At 39.3% G+C, this 20666-nt stretch overlaps 1 protein-coding gene across 1 annotated transcript in view; it reads left to right on the top strand.

The window, feature by feature from the left end:
• LOC132225556 (probable ubiquitin carboxyl-terminal hydrolase FAF-X) overlaps window positions 1-20666 on the top strand; it is a 273762-nt gene that overhangs the window by 112831 nt on the left and 140265 nt on the right. Inside the window, 5 exon segments of the mRNA XM_059680650.1 lie at window positions 580-716; window positions 2965-3098; window positions 16372-16459; window positions 18491-18837; window positions 19332-19423. Coding sequence (XP_059536633.1) covers window positions 580-716; window positions 2965-3098; window positions 16372-16459; window positions 18491-18837; window positions 19332-19423 — 798 coding nt within the window.

Genomic DNA, 20666 nt, shown 5'->3' with positions numbered 1-20666 from the left:
AGATTTTTTTATAACTTTGTAATTCAACATATTTATTTATTTATTAAAAAAATTATTTTAGCCCTGACCGGTTTGTCTCCATGGATAGAGCATCGGCCTGCGGACTCAAGGGTCCTGGGTTCGATTCCAGTCAGGGGCATGTACCTTGGTTGCAGGCACTTACCCAGTGGGGAGTGTGCAGGAGGCAGCTGATAGATGTTTCTCTCTCATCCATGTTTCTGACTCTCTATCCCTATCCCTTCCTCTATGTAAAAAACCAATAAACTATTAAAAAAATTTTTTTATTAAGTTATTATGTATGTGTCCTTATCCCCACATTACCCCCCATCCTTCCCACCTAAGGTTGAGACTTAAAATCTTGGAGTAGATATACCTGAATCCATGAAACACTAGATTTTTGTAGTGGTGCTTCACAGTTTGTAGTTTGGTGATTTCAAAATAAGAATATATTTAAAGCATTTTTTAAATTCAACTATTATAATTACATCATAATTTTGTGACATCAGCTTAAGCTTTTGTGCTCAAATTCTCAAATAATTTGAAGAATAGTTATATCCATAATTTATCTGTGTTTGCAAGGATCGAGACACACAAAAGTTCCAGTGGATAGATCGCTTTATAGAGGAAGTTCGCACAAATGATAAGTGGGTAATTCCTGCCCTGAAACAAATAAGAGAAATTTGTAGTTTATTTGGTGAAGCTCCTCAAAATTTAAGGTAAGTCTTTTAATATAGAAAAATTTCTAATTTTAATTTATATGTTATGTGGAGAATATTGTATCAGAAAAAGTAAATTTTTAAAAAAAACAAAAGTGGGAAAACGAGAAGCTTAATGCTGAGTTCTTTGAATAAACACAATTCCTTAATTGTGTTCCTCTATTTTTATATTTATTATGCAGAAGTTAAGTATTAGAATCAAGATTATTTTGGACTCTAAAAAAAAAAAGCCCTAGCTCAGTGGATAGAGCATTGGCCTGCAGACAGAAGGGTCCCAGGTCCGGTCAAGGGCACATGCCTGGGTTGCAGGCTCGATCCAACGTGCAGGAGGCAGCCAATCAATGATTTCCTCTCATCATTGATGTTTCTACCTCTCTCTTCCTCTCCCTTCCTCTCTGAAATAAAAAAAAAAAAAAAAAATTAAAAGATTATTTAGGGCTCTTATTTCAGAATTGTCTTGATTTTCTAACATATATACAGACATTGTAGTATGGATTGTATTTATCTTTCCCTCCTTTTTAAAGCTTTTCTGCTGCTTCATTTGACCCAGTGTTCTTTTTTTTTTTTTTTAAGTTGAAAGAATTTTTAAAAAATACATTTTTATTGATTTCAGAGAGGAAGGGAGAGGGAAAGGGAGATAGAAACATCAATGATGAGAATCATTGATTAGCTGCCTCCTGCATGCCCCCTACTGGCAATCGAGCCACATCCTGGGCATGGACCCTTGACCAGAAGTGGACCCAGTACCCTTCAAATCTGCAGGTCGACTCTGTCCACTGAGCCATACTGGCTAGGATCCAATATTCATTCTTAATGCCATATTATTATATTTTATACAGTCCTTATTAATTAGTTCTTTAAGTGTCCTACTCTTAACATTTCTCAAAAAATTTTATTAACCTAAATTTCATGCTAGGACATAGTAAGTTCCAGAGGGGGGGGAGAAGGTTTCCTTTTCTTGAATTTAGAAATTAATTTTCAAAGATAAAACAACAGCAACTTAAATTGTAGAAAATGACAAAGCTTAAGTCTTAATTTATTTTAGCTAGATTTAAATGGCTAATTTTTACATTACATTAGCTAAGTTGCTTAATGTTATGTGTTTAAATTATAATTATTGCAATAATTTGTCTTTTTAAATTTGGGGATATATTTGTAATTAATGGCATGAAAATAAATGACAGAGAAAGTCAGGTTTAGTGACAATAATTATTTTCAACACAGTTAAGATTTCTGGTAGTGAACCAAAGTTCTGTCTAATTAGCTGTAATCTTAGAATAATTCTCTGACCTTTCAGAAATATATTTTATGTGTATAAGACAATTACAAGAATCTTTACAAATGTAGATTGATGTGATTATGCATGTAAACAATTCCTGTTTACACCGAATTATGTATTGTTGGCATTTCCAGAGGGAGTGGTGGCAGTGGGAAGAGCGGGCGGGGTGCTTCCAGAAGGCAGGGCCTTAGGGGTCCTTTCTGGCCTGGGGGAAAAAAAAGAAGAAAAAAAAGAATTATATATTGTCATTTTGATGTTTTTATTTTTCAAGTTGAATTTTGATACCTTTTTCTAATGTTGGAAAAATTTCATGGAATTAAGACATTTCATGGAGATAAATATTAGAGAAAATTATGAAATTATCTTTTAATGTTATTTATTTGTGAAGGGTATACTTGATTATGTTTAACTTACATTCTTATGTATTGTCACACATCTCCATTTTTTGGTTACTCATATACACAAAAAATACTACATATACTCTTCCAATCAGGAGATTTGATCACATATGTTATAATGTGAGTTGATTTGTTTTATTGAAAATGAGAAAATAGGAAAAGGAAGATAATTAGGAATCTTTCTGGTGATACCTGTAGCCATAACTGGCTGCAAACTCAGTGTTCCAGACTGATCTATAATGGCTAACATTTTTTGTTATGTACACTTGTGCATGTGCTTTGAAACTAGTACTGTGTAAATTAGTCTCATAGGTAAAATTTGAGAATACTGGTCGGTGGTTTTGTGTAAAGTAATATTGGACTAAATATGTTTTGAGGCATTGGTTATTCTCTTCCAATTGCTTGCTGTTTTATTATTAAAAGAAGGATATTGTCCTGAATGTAAGATGTTTTATACTTTTAAAGTAGTAATTAGAATTTTGGTCTCTGTAAAGTTAGTTGATTTGCAACCGAAACCTGTTACAGTAGTGTTCATTTGCCTTATTATACTGTTAAGTTCTTCTCGTTTTAGTCAGACTCAGCGAAGTCCCCATGTATTCTACCGTCATGATTTAATCAAACAACTGCAGCAAGATCATTCCTTAGTTACTTTGGTAGCAGGAAATATTGCAACTTATATGAATAGCATGCGACTGTATGCTAGAGGTATGTATTATAAACTAACATTAAGGATTGGGAATCACATGAGCTCTTCTTTCCTGTTTTTTTTTGTTTTGTCCTTACATAATTTGTCCTTACCTCAGAGATGACAATATTTATTTTTTATTTGTTGTCAATATTACAGATGTCTCTCATTTTCCCTCCTTTTGCTCCCCTCCACCTAACTCCCACTCCAACCAAAACTTTCCCTACATCATTGTCTGTGTTAAGCATGGGCCAAGCATATATCCATATATCTTCTTTCATTGCTGTCTTCCTGCAATATATTCTGAGTATATTTTTAAAGGACCAAAAATGTAAGTGAATTATTTGTACAATGTTTGCACTTATGGATCCACTTGTCCTCCCAATTTTATGTGACCTGAACTCTAGGCTAGCTTTTTAATGCTTTTACTGAGTCCTGTTCCTCCCTGCTCATCCTGTTAAATTGGTTTCTTTTCTGTTGTATCTGGGAATTATATCTGCTTATATCTGAAATTGCTACTTTCTTTGGTATGTAATTTACTCATTTTAAATCCTTTTTTTTTTCTGACACCACTGTTAACTGCTTTTCAAGGAAACTTGGTTATAACTTGCCAGTTGTTATTTTGCGCAGCTCTGTTTTTGCATACTTTACAGTAGTTTTTAAACCTTTAGTTAATGTTTTCTGTTGTTCAAAGAGTTTATTTAAAATTTACAAGATAGTGATCACTATTAGTCCTGATTGGTTACTAGGATATGAAATTATTTAAACATACTGGGATAAAGTTCCCTGTAGTTAAAACGGAAAAGTATTTAATATTTTCAATTTGGAGGGCTTTTTTCTGGTGCTTTACAGATCAATTTTATTTATTTGTTCTTTGACACTTTTGTCGGAAATCTGTGTGTGCATAAGTATCAAGAATTCTTTGTACATTTATACCTCCACTGTGTATCTATACTAATAAAAGAGAAAAATGGTAATTGGCGTACGACGATACCCTTTTCATTGGCTAATCAGGGCTATATGCAAATTAACTGCCAACTAAGATTGGCAGTTAACTGCCAACAAGATGGCGGTTAATTTGCATATGTAGGCACAATGCAGGGAGGCGAAAGGGAAAGCAGGAAGAAGCCCCCTGCCACTGACAGGAAGTAGGGGTGGAGCCAGCGATGGGAGCTGGGCACGGTCGAAGCTGGCAGTCCCAGGAGCTAGGGGTCCCTTGCCTGGGCCTAAAGCGAAGCCCACGATTGCGGGGCCGCTTCATCTGTGGGTCCCCGCTGCCCGGGCCGGACGCCTCAGCCAGAGGCTTCCTGCAGGGGCAGGGGCGGAGCCCGCACGATCGCGGCACCCCCCGCTGCCACTGCAGGTCCCCGCTGCCCGGGCCGGACGCCTAGGCCAGAGGCATCAGGCCTGGGCAAGGGGCCAATCCTGCAATTGGAGGGTGATGGGGGTCAACGCCTGAGGGCTTCCCAGTATGTGAGAGGGGGCAGGCTGGGCTGAGGGACACTCCCTCCCGCCCCCCCCCCCACACACACCCAGTGCACGAATTTCGTGCACCGGGCCCCTAGTACATATATATAAAAGGCTAATATGCAGTGCCTCCTTGGGAGTTCAACCGGGAGACCAGGAGTTTGATCGCTTGCTATGACATGCCTTCACCACCAGGGGGCGGTGCTGACCATGGTGGCTGACCAGCAGCAGTAGCTGGGCACTGAGTGAGTGAGGGAAGGAGGAGGCAGGAAGGCAGGGAACCTGATGGACCCTGATTGCTGGCCAGGCCTAGGGACCCTACCCGTGCACTAATTTCTTGCACCAGGCCTCTAGTACTACACTAAAATCATAGGAAAAACAAAATAAACAAAAAAAGTCACCTATACTCCCAATATTTAACTTTTTTTTTTTTTTTTTTTTTTAGTATGGAGAAGAGAAACTTCTATTGTCCATTGTTGAAGTCAGGATTGAGCATGATGGTGAACTGAAACTACTACTCACTTGACATGCTACATTAGGGTAGAATCTAGTCATATATGTTCAAGCTGTGCACATTTGTAGTACGCATGGCATAGCAAGCGATCGAACTCCTGGTCTCCCGGTTGAACTCCCAAGGGGGCACTGCATATTAGCCTTTTATATATACGTATACACAGTAGAGGTACAGATGCAGAAAGAATTCTTCATACTTATGCACACACAGATTTCTGACAAAAGTGTCAAAGAACAAATAAATAAAATTGATCTGTAAAGCACCAGAAGAAAGCCCTCCAAATTGAAAATATTAAATACTTTTCTGTTATTAAATGCTTATTGTTTGGTTAGAATAATAGACTGCCTGTGCTTGTACCTTTAGTGATTGTGTGCGATGTGGTTGAGTAGTAAGTTGTAAAAATCCCCAAGATTTTGCTTAATACATTCTATTCATGTACAAGTTACATAAACATAATGGATGACTTCCTGCTCCTCTCATATCTTATCCATGCAGTAGACTCTACTCTTTGGACTAAAAAAAAAAAAAAAAAAAAAAAAAAAATCAAGAAGTTCTGCCTCTTAAGTTCAAAGATTTCTTTTTAGTACAAAACTAGGACAGGGAAGGTACCATAGGCATGAAACTTTGTTACTTATATTCTCTTGCAGGAGCAGCCAAAATCAGTAACATAGCTAGAATTTTGTATATAGTCATTGTATTTTATGACCTGAAACTTTGGTATTATTTATCCCTCCTACATACTAGTTAAGACCTTTCCCAAAAGTTAATTCAGCTAGATATTTTACTCTAGTAATAATTGTTATTTACTCAATTTCTGTGTTTTTAATTTCATTGTTAGTAATTGAAGAACTAACTGCCAAGGCAATGATGTGAGGCATAAGTGCATTTCACATTACTAGGACACTCTTTTCCATTGACTCAAATTGTGCTTGCATTCTTTGCTAACCTTATTTCATGATCATAAGAATGTCAGTGTTCTTCATTATCATGCTTCTATTGCTTCTTTGTAAGTGAGTGGTTTCAATGCATAGATTTAAAGGTGACTCTAACACTTAATAGCTATGTAACTTGCAGGTTACTTAAGCTTCTTATGGTTAAGATTTATGTCAGTAAAATGAGAATAACAATAGTGTGTATCTACTTCATAAAGAAGTTAATAATCACTAGGTTGGAATACTCATTACTGGAATGATGACTATCACATAGCAGGCAATTGAATTTTTATCGTATTGATAAGTTCCTCTAAATTCGTTGATTTTATAGAATCTGTGTCCTTTAGCTAAACTTTTCCTTTTGAAAATTTTCTATTTCTGACTAAATGTGCTAAATCAATTGATTTTTAAATATAGGGGTAAAATAAATTTCTACCAACACTTTTAACATTAATTTTTTTTTTTTTTTTACTGTTCATCAGATTATTTATTCACTTGATTTTTAGATTCACTTGTTGATAGATGTGTATTTGTTGTTCATAATTTGTATCTTTACCTTTTTCTTCTTCTTCCTCCTCTTCTTAAAGGATACCTTTCAGCATTTCATATAATACTGGTTTGGTGGTGATGAACTCCTTTAGCTTTTTCTTATCTGTGAAGCTCTTTATCTGACCTTCCGTTCTGAATGATAGCTTTGCTGGATAAAGTAATCTTGGTTGTAGGTTCTTGGTATTCATCACTTTGAATATTTCTTGCCACTCCCTTCTGGCCTGCAAACTTTCTGTTGAGAAATCAGCTGACAGTCATATGGGTACTCCCTTGTAGGTAACTGATTTTCTTTCTCTTGCTGCTTTTAGGATTCTCTCTTTGTCTTTTGCTCTTGGCATTTTAATTATGTTGTGTCTTGGTGTGGTCCTCTTTGGATTCCTTTTGTTTGGGGTTCTCTGCGCTTCCTGGACTTGTAAGTCTGTTTCTTTCACCAGGAAGGGGAAGTTTTCTGTCATTATTTCTTCAAAGAGGTTTTCAATATCTCTCTCTCTTCTTCTGGCACCCCTATAATAATTACTAGGGTGTCGGTACGCTTGAAGCTGTTCCAGAGGCTCCTTACACTATCTTCGTATTTTTGGATTCTTTTTTCATCTTGCTTTTCTGGTTGGGGTTTTTTTTGCTTCTTCGTATTTCAAATCTTTGACTTGATTCTTGCGACCCTCTGGTCTACTGTTGGGAGTCTGTATAATATTCTTTATTTCAGTCAGTGTATGCTTAATTTCTAGTTGGTTGTTTATCACAACATCGAGGGTTTCACCAGTCTCCTTGAGGATCTCACTACATTTATCGGCGGTCTCACCAGTCTTTTCGAGGGCCTTATTAAATTTATCGGCGGCTTCTAGACAGTTCTTTAAAGACCTTAAAAGTGTGGTTTTGAACTCTATATCCAACAGTTTGCTTTCCTCCAATTCTGTCCGTTTGTGTCCTGTTTCTCTGTCTCGGCATTTTTTTATGCTTCACTGTGTCAATAGAGTGCCTTTCTGTGCTAAGTGTCCCAATTACCTGAGGTAGACACTCTTGGTGCACCCCCTTGTGGGCTTTGTGCACAGTCTCATTGTAATTAAACCTTGATTGTTGTAGTTATCACTGTGAGGAATTGACCTCCAGGTCAATTGGCTGTGAGAATCAGCTGTGTCTGCAGTGGGAGAACTTCTGTGCTGGAGACACCCCTTTGGGGCTAGACTTGCTTCGATGGGGCTTTGGTGCTCACTGAGTCTGCCCCCTGAGTGTGTCTTTTGTAAATTATTAAGATGATATTAAAGCTAATCCCAGCACAAACTACTGTGACCATCTCTATAAAAAGTATATTATATGGTTCTCTTGAGAATATGACAAAACTAGAGGCCTAGCCCAATGCACAAAATTTGTGCAAGGGGCTCGGCCTTCGCAGCCCTGGTTGCCTTGGCCGGCCCTCATAGCCCTTCTCAGCCTAGACCGGACCTCACAGCCCCGGCTTCATCTGGAAGTTTGTTTGGCTGTTTGGTCTAATTTGCATATTAGCTCTTTTTTATACAGGATATGTAACAATATAACATGGGTTCCTGCAGTTTTAGTTATCACCTTATAATGTTCATCAACAGAGTATAATGAAATACATTTTAGCTAATTTGACCCTTTGCATAATTTGTTTTTTGTTGTTTTTTTAAATATGTTTTATTGATTTTTTACAGAGAGGAAGGGAGAGGAATAGAGAGTTAGAAACATCAGTGAGAGAGAAACACCAATCAGCTGCCTCCTGTATACCCCCTACTGGGGATGTATCCGCAACCAAGATACATGCCCTGACCAAAATCGAACTTGGGACCCTTCAGTCCGCAGGCCAACGCTCTATCCACTGAGCCAAATCGGTTAAGGCTGCATAATTTGTTTTTAATGAGAGCTTTATGTTATTTTTTTATTTCTGAATAAAGTTTGCATGACTACAGGACACATTGCAATTCATCTAAAGACTGTCACTTTGCATTACCTCCTCTGATTCTCTTTGCTTTCATACTACACTTAACTATTTTCAGGACAAGTTGCCAACAACAACAAATAAAGATGTCTTTACAAGTGTCATTGAATAGCAGTGCACATCCTGAATTTGGTTCTACATCATTTCTACATGTCAGCCATAAAGTACTATTAAATAATTGATTTCAAATTGATATACTAATTTTACTAAGCTTATGGCTTCAGAGAAACAACCAGTATTTCTTTGCCAATGGCAAGAAAGTACACGGTGAAAGTTGAACATTATTTTTTCAGAAAGTAAGAAAACTTATTTTTTGAGTATCATATTGGCACGTTGAAAATATATGAGTCAGCTTTCCCTAGCAGAATCTGTGAGTTTAAGCATCAAAACAATGATACTATGCATCATAACCTTTTCAAGGTGTATTTTATCTTTAAACTAGAGGCCCAGTATATGAGATTCATGCACTCAAGGGGATCCCTCAGCCCAACCTGCACCCTCTCACAGTCTGGGAGCCCTCAGGGGATGTCCAACTGATGACTTTGTGCTGCCACAGACAGGAGAGGCTCCTGCCACTGCGGCTGTGCTTGCCAGCCATGAGCCCGGCTCAGGGTTTCTAGCTGAGCGGCACTCCCCCTGTGGGAGTGCACTGACCACCAGAGGTCACCTCCTGAATTGAGCATCTACCCTTTGCTGGTCAGTGCCCATCATAGCAATAGTGCTGTTTGGTCTATTTGCATATTAGCCTTTTATTATATAGGACAGTTCACAAGGGATTCCATAGAGATAAACATAAATGAATAAATTGAGAAGAATATTAACTAAAAATGTAGGAAAAGTAGTGGATAATTAGTGAGTGAGAGAAAATATGAGGACCAGGTGCTGATGTACCATCCAAATATTATTAATTACAAAGTGATAAAAATTAACGTTAAAATTAGGACAAATTGACATATGGCTTCTGATAATAATGTATTAGAAGACATAGTATCTTTGGCGGTATTTCTTGTCAGAAATACATTTAACTACAGGAAGCATGAAGCAAACCCAAACTTAATGGTGTCAGACAACAACACTTATTCCTAAAGAGTAAAGGTAAGAAACACAAAACAGAACTAAGGAAATGCGTTTAAAGAAAACAACTATATGCAATATGTTAACCTGTATTTGTTCTGGACTTGGAAAAGGAAATTATAAATGGATTGGTCTTTTATTAACCTTAATTATGTGCATGTTATTAAGAGATAAACCTAGTTTTAAGGAGTAGAGTGATGTGTATTTTATCTTCATATGGTTCTCAAAAGTGATGCAAATGTATATAAATAGACATGCTGATAAGAACAAGTGGAAAAAATATAAACAATTGGTTTGTCTGTATAAAGAATAGTTTTCTGTATTATTTGCACTTTATTTACAGACTAGATGCCTGGTGCACGAAATTCATGCATGGGGTGGGGTGGGTTCCTTAGCCCCGCCTGAGTCCTCTCTCAATCAGGTAGCCCTTAGAGGATGTCCGACTGCTGGTTTAGAGGTTAGAAAAAAACCTTGTGAGAGAAAACAAAAAGCAGAGGCCACTCCAGCAAGGGTGTGTTCTGAGGAGCCAGGGTTAACTTGCTGCATGAAGATTTGCCAGGGTAGGGAAGAGAGGAGGAAGGAGTGACTGTGTGTGTATGTATGTGTGTGTGTGTGAGAGAGAACCCACCCCAAAGACTCCAGACTCTTTTGTTGTAAAGTACAAAACTTTGCTTCCCCCATGTTTATAAAATATCTAAACACAAGCCATGGTGTACTTCAAGTAACATTTATTAGGCAAGGAGAGTGCAGCCTTAAAGCAACAGGAGGGGAGGGGAGTGTGGGGGGAGAAGTGAGTAACTCCTCTCATCGCTCCAGTTGAAGCTCCTTGGGGTCCCGCCTCTTTGTGAATCCACATTTATCTCTTTGTGCATGGGAGGTTAGGGAGCACAGTATTATCCTGGTAAGAGAAGGTTACAGGGGCTGCATCCGTGGTACTCACCCCAAGTTTCATTTCCTCACCTTCCCAGGTCGCTTTGCACCCCACCACTGATTCAGTTAATGGAATCAGATGTCGGCAGCTGGACACCTCCAGGTGGAGAGTGTGCTGAGGGCCAGGTGGTCCACCTCCAAGGCCCCTGCATCCACGCACCACCCCCGCCAGCTTCCCACCTGTGGGCAGCAGCTCGGGGTGTTTCGTCCCGCCACCCACCAGACACAGCCTGACTGGGTGGGGGTAGAGATTGTGCAGCTCTGTGGCAGGCAGCTCCGCAGTGGGTGGCTCTGAAGCTAGTTCCCTTTAAATTGCACACCTTTGGGCAGAAAAGAAAAGCCTCTCCAGAAAGGTTTTTCAAAAGCCTTCAGGGACCAAGAGGTTAGCCAGCCAGGGTCTTTCTTTCTCTGCTGCCAGCTGCTGACCGGGGCATTCCTTTCCCCAGCTGCCAGCAGCTGTGACCGCCCCCTGCCAACACTCACCTTGACCTGGTGCCACCTTTGTCCACAACCACCCACCCCTGTTTCCTCATTCCCCATCCGGCGGTCAGGGCCTACCAGGTCGGGGGAGGAACTGAGAGGTTGGCCAGCAGGCCCCGGTCAGGATTGGGGTAGTCAGTGCGTGTCACAATGACCTGTTGTTCCAGCATAATGGTCACTTGGGCTTTTATATATATAGATATGAAATTTTATCTCAAAACAAAGTTACTCTTGCTGTCTCTCTCCTTATACCTGAAAAATATTCCTCAGTAAGCACACATATATATCCTCCTATATAATAAAAGCCTAATATGCAACTCAACTGGTGGAACCACCGGTTGCTATGACATGCACTGACCACCAGGGGGCAGACGCTCAATGCAGGAGCTGCCCCCAGCCTGCAGGCTCAGGCCAGCCAAGGCGGGTGCCAGTGAGGGCTCCCTGATCACCCTGCCAGTCGCCCCACAGATCGGCCCTGATTGCTGGCCAGGCCTAGGGTCCCTAATAAGAGTAATATGTAAATTAACTGTAACTCCCCGACAAAGATGGTAGCATGCACGGCCAATAGGAGGGAATATGCAAATTGATGTGACAAAAATGTCGGCAGTCAGGCCAGGAAGCTTGCAACAATGCAAGTGGATGAGCAGCATGATGAGTGCCATCAGCAGGCCCTTGCTGGCTGTCCACTGCTGCGAAATTGGTGCAGGGCCCTCACTGACCAGGGACAGCGTTATGTTCTGTCCTTTTTCTAAGATAAAAAGTTGCATGTTGCAGTGGACTGGGACATTATCTTGTGATGAGTAAGGGAGGCTGTTACCAGGCCACAGCATGAAATGTAAGCTGCCTGCTCTCCCCAGGGGACTCTGAAAAATAACCCTCTTCCCCAGCAAATGGCCATGGAGAAGGTGGATTGCAGTCGTGTACAGCATCACAAATTCTTTCTCAGATCCTCTGTTATCTAAACTGGCACCTGCCCACCACCTCTCAGGAGCTAGGAGGGGCTCTCTCACCTATCAGCCCCACCTCACAGCCGGGGAGGCACCAGGAGGCCAGTTCTCGCAGCCTGAGTCAGCACTCCCCATGCCTCAGCTCCATCCAGAAGTGTGATACCTCCTAAGGATGGGATGCGGCAGTTAGGGAAGCTCTAACCCATCCCAAAGAGAGAAGCAGTGAAGGTTAGGGAACCATCCCCTCAGCGATGTCCCCCAAAAGGCCCCATGTACAAACAATTTTAAGTATGGAGGGTGCCCCCCAAAAATGTCGACACATGCTGTGAATAATTCTAAAGGCAGTGCTTATTAAAATCTCATTTTCAGAATTGATCTACCAGCTGTTAAATGTGTGTACCCTGTATATACAGGGTATACACATGTATATACATACACTGAGTGGCCAGATTATTATGATCATCTGACATTTGTAAGCAAATGAGTCGTACACTGCATCGTATGGGATATGGAAGCTGAAGGCCTGTTTGAATACCTTTGCTGTCTGCAGTTGCCAAGATAAAACGTCTCCAATTTGCACAGGAACACAATGATTGGACAGTCGAGCATTGGAAAAAAGTCATGTGGTCCGATGAATCACGTTTCCAGTTGCATTATGCAGATGGCAGAGTGAGATTTTGGCGGAAACAGCATGAAAGCATGCACCTCACATCCATGAGTGCAACTCTTCAAGCTGGTGGGGGCAGTGTTCTGGTTTGGGGCATGTTTTCCTGGCATGGTTTGGGCCCTTTAATTCGTGTGGAACATCTGAATAGCACAACATACCTAAGTATCATTGCTGATCAAGTTCATACTATCATGTTGATGGTGTATCCCAATGGAGATGGCTTCTTCCAACAAGACAATGAGCCATGCCACAGTGCTCATATTGTGCAGGAGTGGTTTCAAGAGCATGAGGGAGACTTTACCTTGCTGAGGTGGCCCCCACAATCATTTGATCTCAATCCAATTGAGCATTTGTGGGATGACGTCAAAAGAGCCATCAGGCAGCTGGTTCCACAGCCATCAAATCTCACAGACTGGACAGTGGTATTCATCAGGTATGGTGTCAGATTCCTCGCATCACCTTTCAGCATCTCGTGGAGTCAGTGCCAAGAAGAATCACCGCAGTATTGAAGGCAAAAGGTGGCCCAACGAAGTACTGATGGGGTGGTCATAAGAATCTGGCCACTCAGTGTATATCTAAAACTAAAATCTTTTAAATATATACACGTCAGTATGTATGTGTGTATATGCATTTATACACATACTTTGAATAATTACATGGATGTATATACATGTGTGTACATATACATGCAAATATCCTATATAATAAAATAATATGCAAATTGACCCTAACAGCAGAACAACTGGGAATGACTGGTCACTGTGATGTGCACTGACCACCAGGAGGCAGATGCTCAATGCAGGAGCTGCTTCCTAGTGGTCAGTACACTCCCACAGGGGGAGCTCCGCTCAGCCACAAGCAGGGCTGATGGCTATGAGCACAGCGGCAGTGGCAGAAGCCTCTACCACCTCCTTCACAGTGCTAAGGATGTCCAACTGCAACTTAGGGGGAGCGGGCCTAAGCAGGCAGGGCTCCAAGGCTGCCAGAGGGATGTTTGACTGCCAATTTAGGCCCAATCCCCCGGGGAGCAGGCCTGAGCTGGCAGGTGGACATCCCCTGAGGGCTCCAAGCTGCCAGAGGATGCAGGCCAGGCTGAAGGATCCCCCCCACCCGCACCCCCTACACACACAAAGTGCATGAATTTTTGTGCACTGGGCCTCTAGTGTTTTAGATAATAGTCTTTTAAAAGACAAAGAGCAGTCTAAGGACAGTGGCAGTCCAAAGTTTAGTCAGAGGCGTTAATGTATGTGCTCAGGGAAAACAAAAACAGAAAACTCGTAGGTAGTAGAAAATAATTGTGGAGACCTGAGGTTTGGTACAGTGAATTATTTTTGATGAAAGTAAGCAATAAAATTTTAAGGTTGCTGGCTGATCCTTTGCATGTGGAAGTACCAAGCAATCATATTCTTTTTCTATTAATTTTATAGAGAGGAGGAGGAGAGAGAAACATCAGTTTGTTGTTCCACTTATTGATGTATTCATTGGTTGATTCTTGTATATGTCCTCAGTGTGGACCAAACTTGCAACCTTGGAATATTGGGACTAGTCTCTATCCAACTGAGCTAGTTGGCCAGGGCAGTCATAATGTTCTTTACTAAATCCACACCCAGATTAATACATAACTAAACATTTTCTATGATCCATTTTTATAGTGAGTCAGGATTTTACTTATAATTGAGGTTTTTCTGATAGAAAAAATTGTGTCGTTTTGAAGACTCAGATTGCCTTTTACCAATTTCAAAAGGAGCTGTTATAACAAATATAGAAAATGAATTATATAATTTCCAAATTACAACTTCAAAATTTTGAAATAAATGTGTTAGATTCTTGAATGGCTAACAGAACTTAATGCAGTCATTTATTTTCAGTGTCTTCCTCTTTTACACAGCAAATTAATTTTGTCATTTCTAGACAGAGCTTTATCCATTTTTTCTAATTCTCTAGCGACTTTAATTTTGCTTGATATTGAATTGAATAGCTTTATAAGAAATTTTAAGCCATGCTTTTTATGTTGTAAACCCATATTTTAGTTGAGTTCTTCATTCTTTTTGAATGAAGCATATCAAACACTGATAAAACACTATCAATAGTATTTTTAGGACATAGGTAGTGTTTATTTTTTTCCACTGCTTTTTTTATTTTTTATTTTAAAGAGGGGGAAAAGAGAGAGAAACATCAATAATGAGAAAGAATAATTGATTGGCTTTCTTCTTCTCAGTGGGGATTGAGCACACAACCCGGATATGTGCCCCAACTAAAAATCAACTGACCTGTGACCTCCTGGTTCATAGGTTGAGGCTCAACCACTAAGCCATGTCAGTCAGGCTCCATTGCTTTTTAATTGATAAACACTTAAGACTTTTCACCCAGTACATGAGGTTAATGAAGTACGTCCAGAGTACTTGCTAAAAAATATTAAGAATAAAGGATATCCAGCCCTGGCCAATGGTTCTCAGGTGGAGTGTCATCCCATACACCAAAAGGATGCAGGTTCTATTCCAAGTCAGGGCTCATACCTAGGTGTTGTGGGTTTGGTCCCCAGCCTCTAGCCAAGGTGCTGACAGGAGGCAACTGAGCAATGTCTCTTTCCCTTCTTTAAACAATAAAAGCATATCCTCCAGCCCTGGCCAACATGACTCTGTTGGTTGCGTGTCATGCAGTGCAATATGGGGTTGCCTATTTGATTTCTGGTCTGGTTGGGAAATATGCCCAGTGTGGGGGTTCAATGTGTCGTATGGGAGGGTACAGAGGTAACTGATTGATGTTTCATTCTCACATCAATGTTTCTCTGCCTCCGCCCCTCTTTCCTTCCCTTCTCTAAAAATCAATTTAAAATGTTTTAAAGAAACAAAACATTTTTTCCAGTGAGGATAAAATAAAGGATTTTCAACCTAGGCTAGGAGTACTTACCAATATGTATATCTATATCTATAAAAGGCTAAGCGACTGCCCATCTGTCCAACCGGTAGCTATAACACACACTGACCACCAGGAGGCAGGCGCTCAACACAGGAGCTGCCAAGCGACAGCAACTTTGCAGAGTGCCCTCTCACACTCTGGGACCCTCAGGGAATGTGGGAGAGCCAGTTTCAGCTCCATCCCCAAAAGCCAGGCCGAGGGACCCCACCTGGTGGAGGGACCCTGCTCACTCCGCAGACACCCTTTGAGCCATGGAGCCACCCCAGGTGTGGCTGGCTGGGGAGGGACTGCGGGAGGTTGCCTCCAGGGCATGTCTAGCCAGTCTCACCCAATCCGCCCCACCAGCAACCATCTAATTAATTTCCTTTCCATGTGCACAAATCCGTGCACCGGAGCACTAGTATATTCATAACCATAATGGTAGTGGTAGGTTTCTTGAATACTTGATCATAGTTTGTAATTGAAGTAATTGTGTGATAACTTCATCAAATGCAGTAACAGCTCTGTCACTTTAATTTTCTATGAATTCTCTTAATGGTATTTTGTACATAAAATACTTTTCTGTACAATGGTTAATTTTAATATAACAAGGAAAAATAAAAGGGAAAAAAATCACAAATTACCTTAAAATATTTGAAGAATGGGAGTTGTGCTGAAAAATTATTTTTAATACCACAGTTGATCATATTTTTCATCAGCTAGGTAACAAGTGTTTATTTTTGTGGGGCAAATTGCATATATGTAAATATTATTACAGTTGACTATTGATGAATAATTATTGACTTCTTAATTTCCTTTGTTTAAAGTCAACAGTGATGTGGATATACATGTGCATAATGCATTGTTTTTTTAAACTTCAGAACATGAAGATTATGACCCACAGACTGTAAAGCTTGGAAGTAGATATAGTCATGTTCAAGAAGTCCAAGAACGGCTTAACTTCCTTAGGTTGGTTTTAAGCAATTTATAGTGCTATTCTCTTTTAAGGCACACATATAAGGAATGCAGTATAATACTCCTCATAGCCAAGCCTTTCTCTTTTTTTCTTTTTCTTTTAATAGCTAAGTCTTTTAGATAACCATTCCACCCTGCAGCTAAATATTTTACCAAATAAATACTGTTGCCATAAGTTAATTTACATTTTCTGTTTGTTGATTATTAAGTATTGGTTAACATTTAACTTTCTTAAAAAATTCAAATGGAGGTATTTGTGTTATAGTTTGTGTAAAAAAGTTTATTATACATTTTTCAAAGTTTGAACTATAGGACACAAAAACAGTCAGCTAGGAAACTGCATTTTCGTTAATGCTGTCGTAAGCAGTAAGGATTAAGATGGTTGGTGCTCTCTGGTGCCCTGTTTATTCTAGCAATGGCTGATAAAGGCATAGGTAATAACATCACTTTACATTTGGATAAGGAAAAATTACCTATCTTTTAATTTAAGCCAAAGCTAAAGATAGTCCTAGGCTGAGTTTGTTCAGTAATGCTTGTCTTTTGATAACAATATATGTGTGTGTATTTATGGATATATAACTTAAAGAATAAATTTTTTTTAGGAATGCAAGTAACACATAATAAAGCAAGCATATTTGAAACATATGCTATGTAATCTTCTGGGTTGACCTGATCATAAAATTTGATGACTGGAATTTTTCTCATATTTTTTAATAGCCTTGGAAAAAAGATTAGCCCTCCTGTGTTGAGACTCTCTTCCTTGTTATAAATGCATATATATTATGTCACGTAGTTTTGTTGGAAAAGACCAGTGATTTAGAACTTATCTACTCTATTGAAGTTTAGAATCAAAAGACCTTTTACAGTTCCTGCTCAGTAAATACTTAGTACTGCAATTTATTCTTTAAAGGGTATCTAAAGAGTTAATTCTTTATATTTAGCTTTGTACTTATTAATCATTTTAATCCTCAAAGTAATACTGGATTTCTGGACTCATCCAGTATGTCTCACTTTAAAGTCTCTGTTCTTCCTATGACAGCAGTGATTTTTCAGACTTATCATAGAGTCTGAGTTTGAAAATTATTGATTTTAGGCTTCTGGACCACATATTGCTCATTTATAAATAAAGGCAGGAAAGATTAAATAAAATTAAGAGCTAGAAAAAAAGCTTCATACCTACAATTATGGAGACATTATAAATCTAAATTTGGATCTAAATTATGGGGATATTAGAATACTTTAAGACACAAAAGAAGAAACCCACTGACATTAAATAAATATGCTATACTCTGTTGGTCATGAAGCCAGCATCATTTTGATAACAGAATTAAATGCGTAGTCATTTTTTACATTATTATTACCTTGTTTTGTTTAACTGTTATTCATGGAAATTGCAGGCAGTGGTAGAAGAAACTGGAATCTTACTGAGGAGACTGCTTGAAGCAGAATCTTCAAAACTTCATAATATTATTTTAATGAATAAACTAATAGTGACACAACTAAAAAGCTCTAGAGGACATTTTAAAATAAGCATACTAATAATGACTAACAGAAATAAGTTTAAATTATGTATGTATTGTGGCCACCAGGTTTTGAGTATAATATTTTCAGAAACTAAAAATTTTAAACAGCTTTATTTTGTAAAAACATTCAGTTATCTCTGAAAGTCATTTTTAGTATATTGCCTCATTTTCCAATATATAAGCAAATATAGGCAGGGAAACCATATATAAGCAGGGAATTAATCAGTATCTGGTTTCAAAGACTGACGTTCTTTAGAACAAGGAAAAAGCTTTAATATTTATGTCAAGTCACCTAACTTTATAGCTTCCCCATAAATACATGCTTGTTCACAAATGAACTACCTGATTATTTTTTACTTAGTTATATGGATAAGAAGTTCTTTTGAAAGAATACCTTTTTTACTATAATTGTGATAAAAGTATTATTTCAGACATATCAAAATAAATTGTCTTTGAGAATAAAATGATATAACCTAATTACTGACTTCTTAAATTTTTCAAGATTTTTACTGAAGGATGGCCAGCTGTGGCTCTGTGCTCCTCAGGCAAAACAAATATGGAAATGCTTAGCAGAGAATGCAGTTTACCTTTGTGATCGTGAAGCCTGCTTTAAATGGTATTCCAAGTTAATGGGGGATGAACCAGACTTAGATCCGGATATTAATAAGGACTTCTTTGAAAATAATGTGCTTCAACTTGATCCTTCCCTTTTAACTGAAAATGGAATGAAATGTTTTGAACAATTCTTCAAAGCTGTTAATTGTCGAGAAGGGAAACTAGTAGTAAAAAGAAGAGCCTATATGATGGAAGATTTGGAACTTATAGGATTAGACTACCTTTGGAGGGTAGGTCTGAAGTAGGAGCTCTTGTTCTATTCACTTTCTTTTCCCTCCCTAAACCTTTTCCAGAGTCAGTCCTGAAACATCTTTAAAGCCATTCGATTATAAACCTAGTTTTGAAAACATTGATTTAAATAAATAATTGATAAAGATATGCAAAAATTCCTGGTGTTATCAGGATTGCTCTTTCTGTTATATAAATTTTTTAATTTATTTGAGTTAACTCGTTGAAAACACCACAGCTTGGCTACCAAACTGCAGTGTTAAATAATATTGTTTAAAGTATTTTTTATCATTTTCATTATTCTGAAAACTTACGTTTTATGTCCATTAATTCTTTATTTTAAAATGTATTAGACTTTGTTACTTGATTTCAGTGTCAAAATCAACTTAGCCTTAAATTCTTGAATACTCTTTAAAATAATTGAGCATATTTTTAAAATTTAAGTGTCAAATTAAATATATCTTCACTGTTACTCACACTATAATTTTGGATCTAGGTAGTGATTCAGAGTAATGATGACATTGCCAACAGAGCTATAGCTCTCCTTAAGGAGATATATACAAACCTTGGCCCCAGGTTACAGGTCAATCAGGTAAGCATTGAAGTGCATAAGAAGTTGCACTACAATTAGTTTGAAAGTCATCTTGTGTTTTAGTATACTCTTTTTAAACTTAGTATTAATGTAAAAACTACGGATTAATTTAACTCTTGTCTAAAATACTTAACTATTTAATCCACAGTTGACCTTACATAATGCTAATTTGATGAATGATGCCACTTACCTTTAGGTGGTTAGGATTTTTTAAAATATAGTTATGTATTATATAGGGACATTATAATTATACTAGAGGCCTGGTGCATGAAGATTCGTGCGGGGGGGGGGGGGTTGCGGGGTTAGGGGAGGCCTTCAGTCCAACTTGCACCCTCTCCAATCCGGGACCCCTCAGGGAATGTCCGACTTCCAGTTTGTACCCACACTTTTAACAGATGACAGCTCCATATTTGTTTCTTTCTTTTCATGCTTAAACCCATTGGAATTACTAGGTATTCTAAGTGTGTTGTATATCTCTAGTCAGCAGTGAAAGGAACCATGGCAGATTTGGAACCCGGGACAGGGAACCTTGCTCACTCCTCGCATGTCTCCCCACTCTACTTTCCACCTTCGTGGACAGTGGGAGAATCAATGTTTTTTCTCATTAACTTGGAAAAGCACGTCCTGTCACCCGCTGCCTGGCAGGAGTGCTCTAGGCCCAAGTGAGAGAGGCTCAGTCAGGGCAGGCTTCGCTCATGGGTGCTGGCACCCAACGTGCCCATTCCTTCTCTACAGTCACTCTGACTATCCCACTGTTTCACTGAGAGGACAGAACTCCTCACCTCCTCTGGGTTCCCGATCTTGAACGCTGACCAAAGGCACCTCAGCAAGGGCTGCCTGCTCCCACCAACTGTGTCTGTGCTGGGGTCCAACCCCAGCGGGTCCAGGGGTCCCCAAAGGTGTGGATGGAGTCGGCGAAGAAGGAATGACACGGAGACAGCGTTCAGTTGATCAGCAGCCTTGCCAGGATCTCTAGCCACAATCTCCAGCCAAGTTCTGTGTCCATGTTCTCTTGCTAGGTTCTCCAGCCAGGTTCTCCAGGTTCTCCAGCCAGGTTCTGTAGCCATGTTCCCTCGCTAGGTTCTCCAGCCAGGTTCTGTCTGAGATCTCCAGCCAGGTTCGGTCACCAGGTTCTAGTCAGGTTCTCTTGCCATATTTCTGTAGTCAGGTTCAGTCCAGGATTTTTTGCCATGTTCTCTCCAGCGAAGTTCTTCTGTCTGTAGGTTCTGTGTAGGTTCTGTCT

The sequence above is a fragment of the Myotis daubentonii genome, chromosome Y (genome assembly GCF_963259705.1).
Source record: "Myotis daubentonii chromosome Y, mMyoDau2.1, whole genome shotgun sequence".
In the NCBI taxonomy this organism is placed as follows: domain Eukaryota; kingdom Metazoa; phylum Chordata; class Mammalia; order Chiroptera; family Vespertilionidae; genus Myotis; species Myotis daubentonii.
The sequence above is the reverse complement of the archived record's forward strand: the minus strand, read 5'-3'. Positions and strand labels throughout refer to the sequence as shown.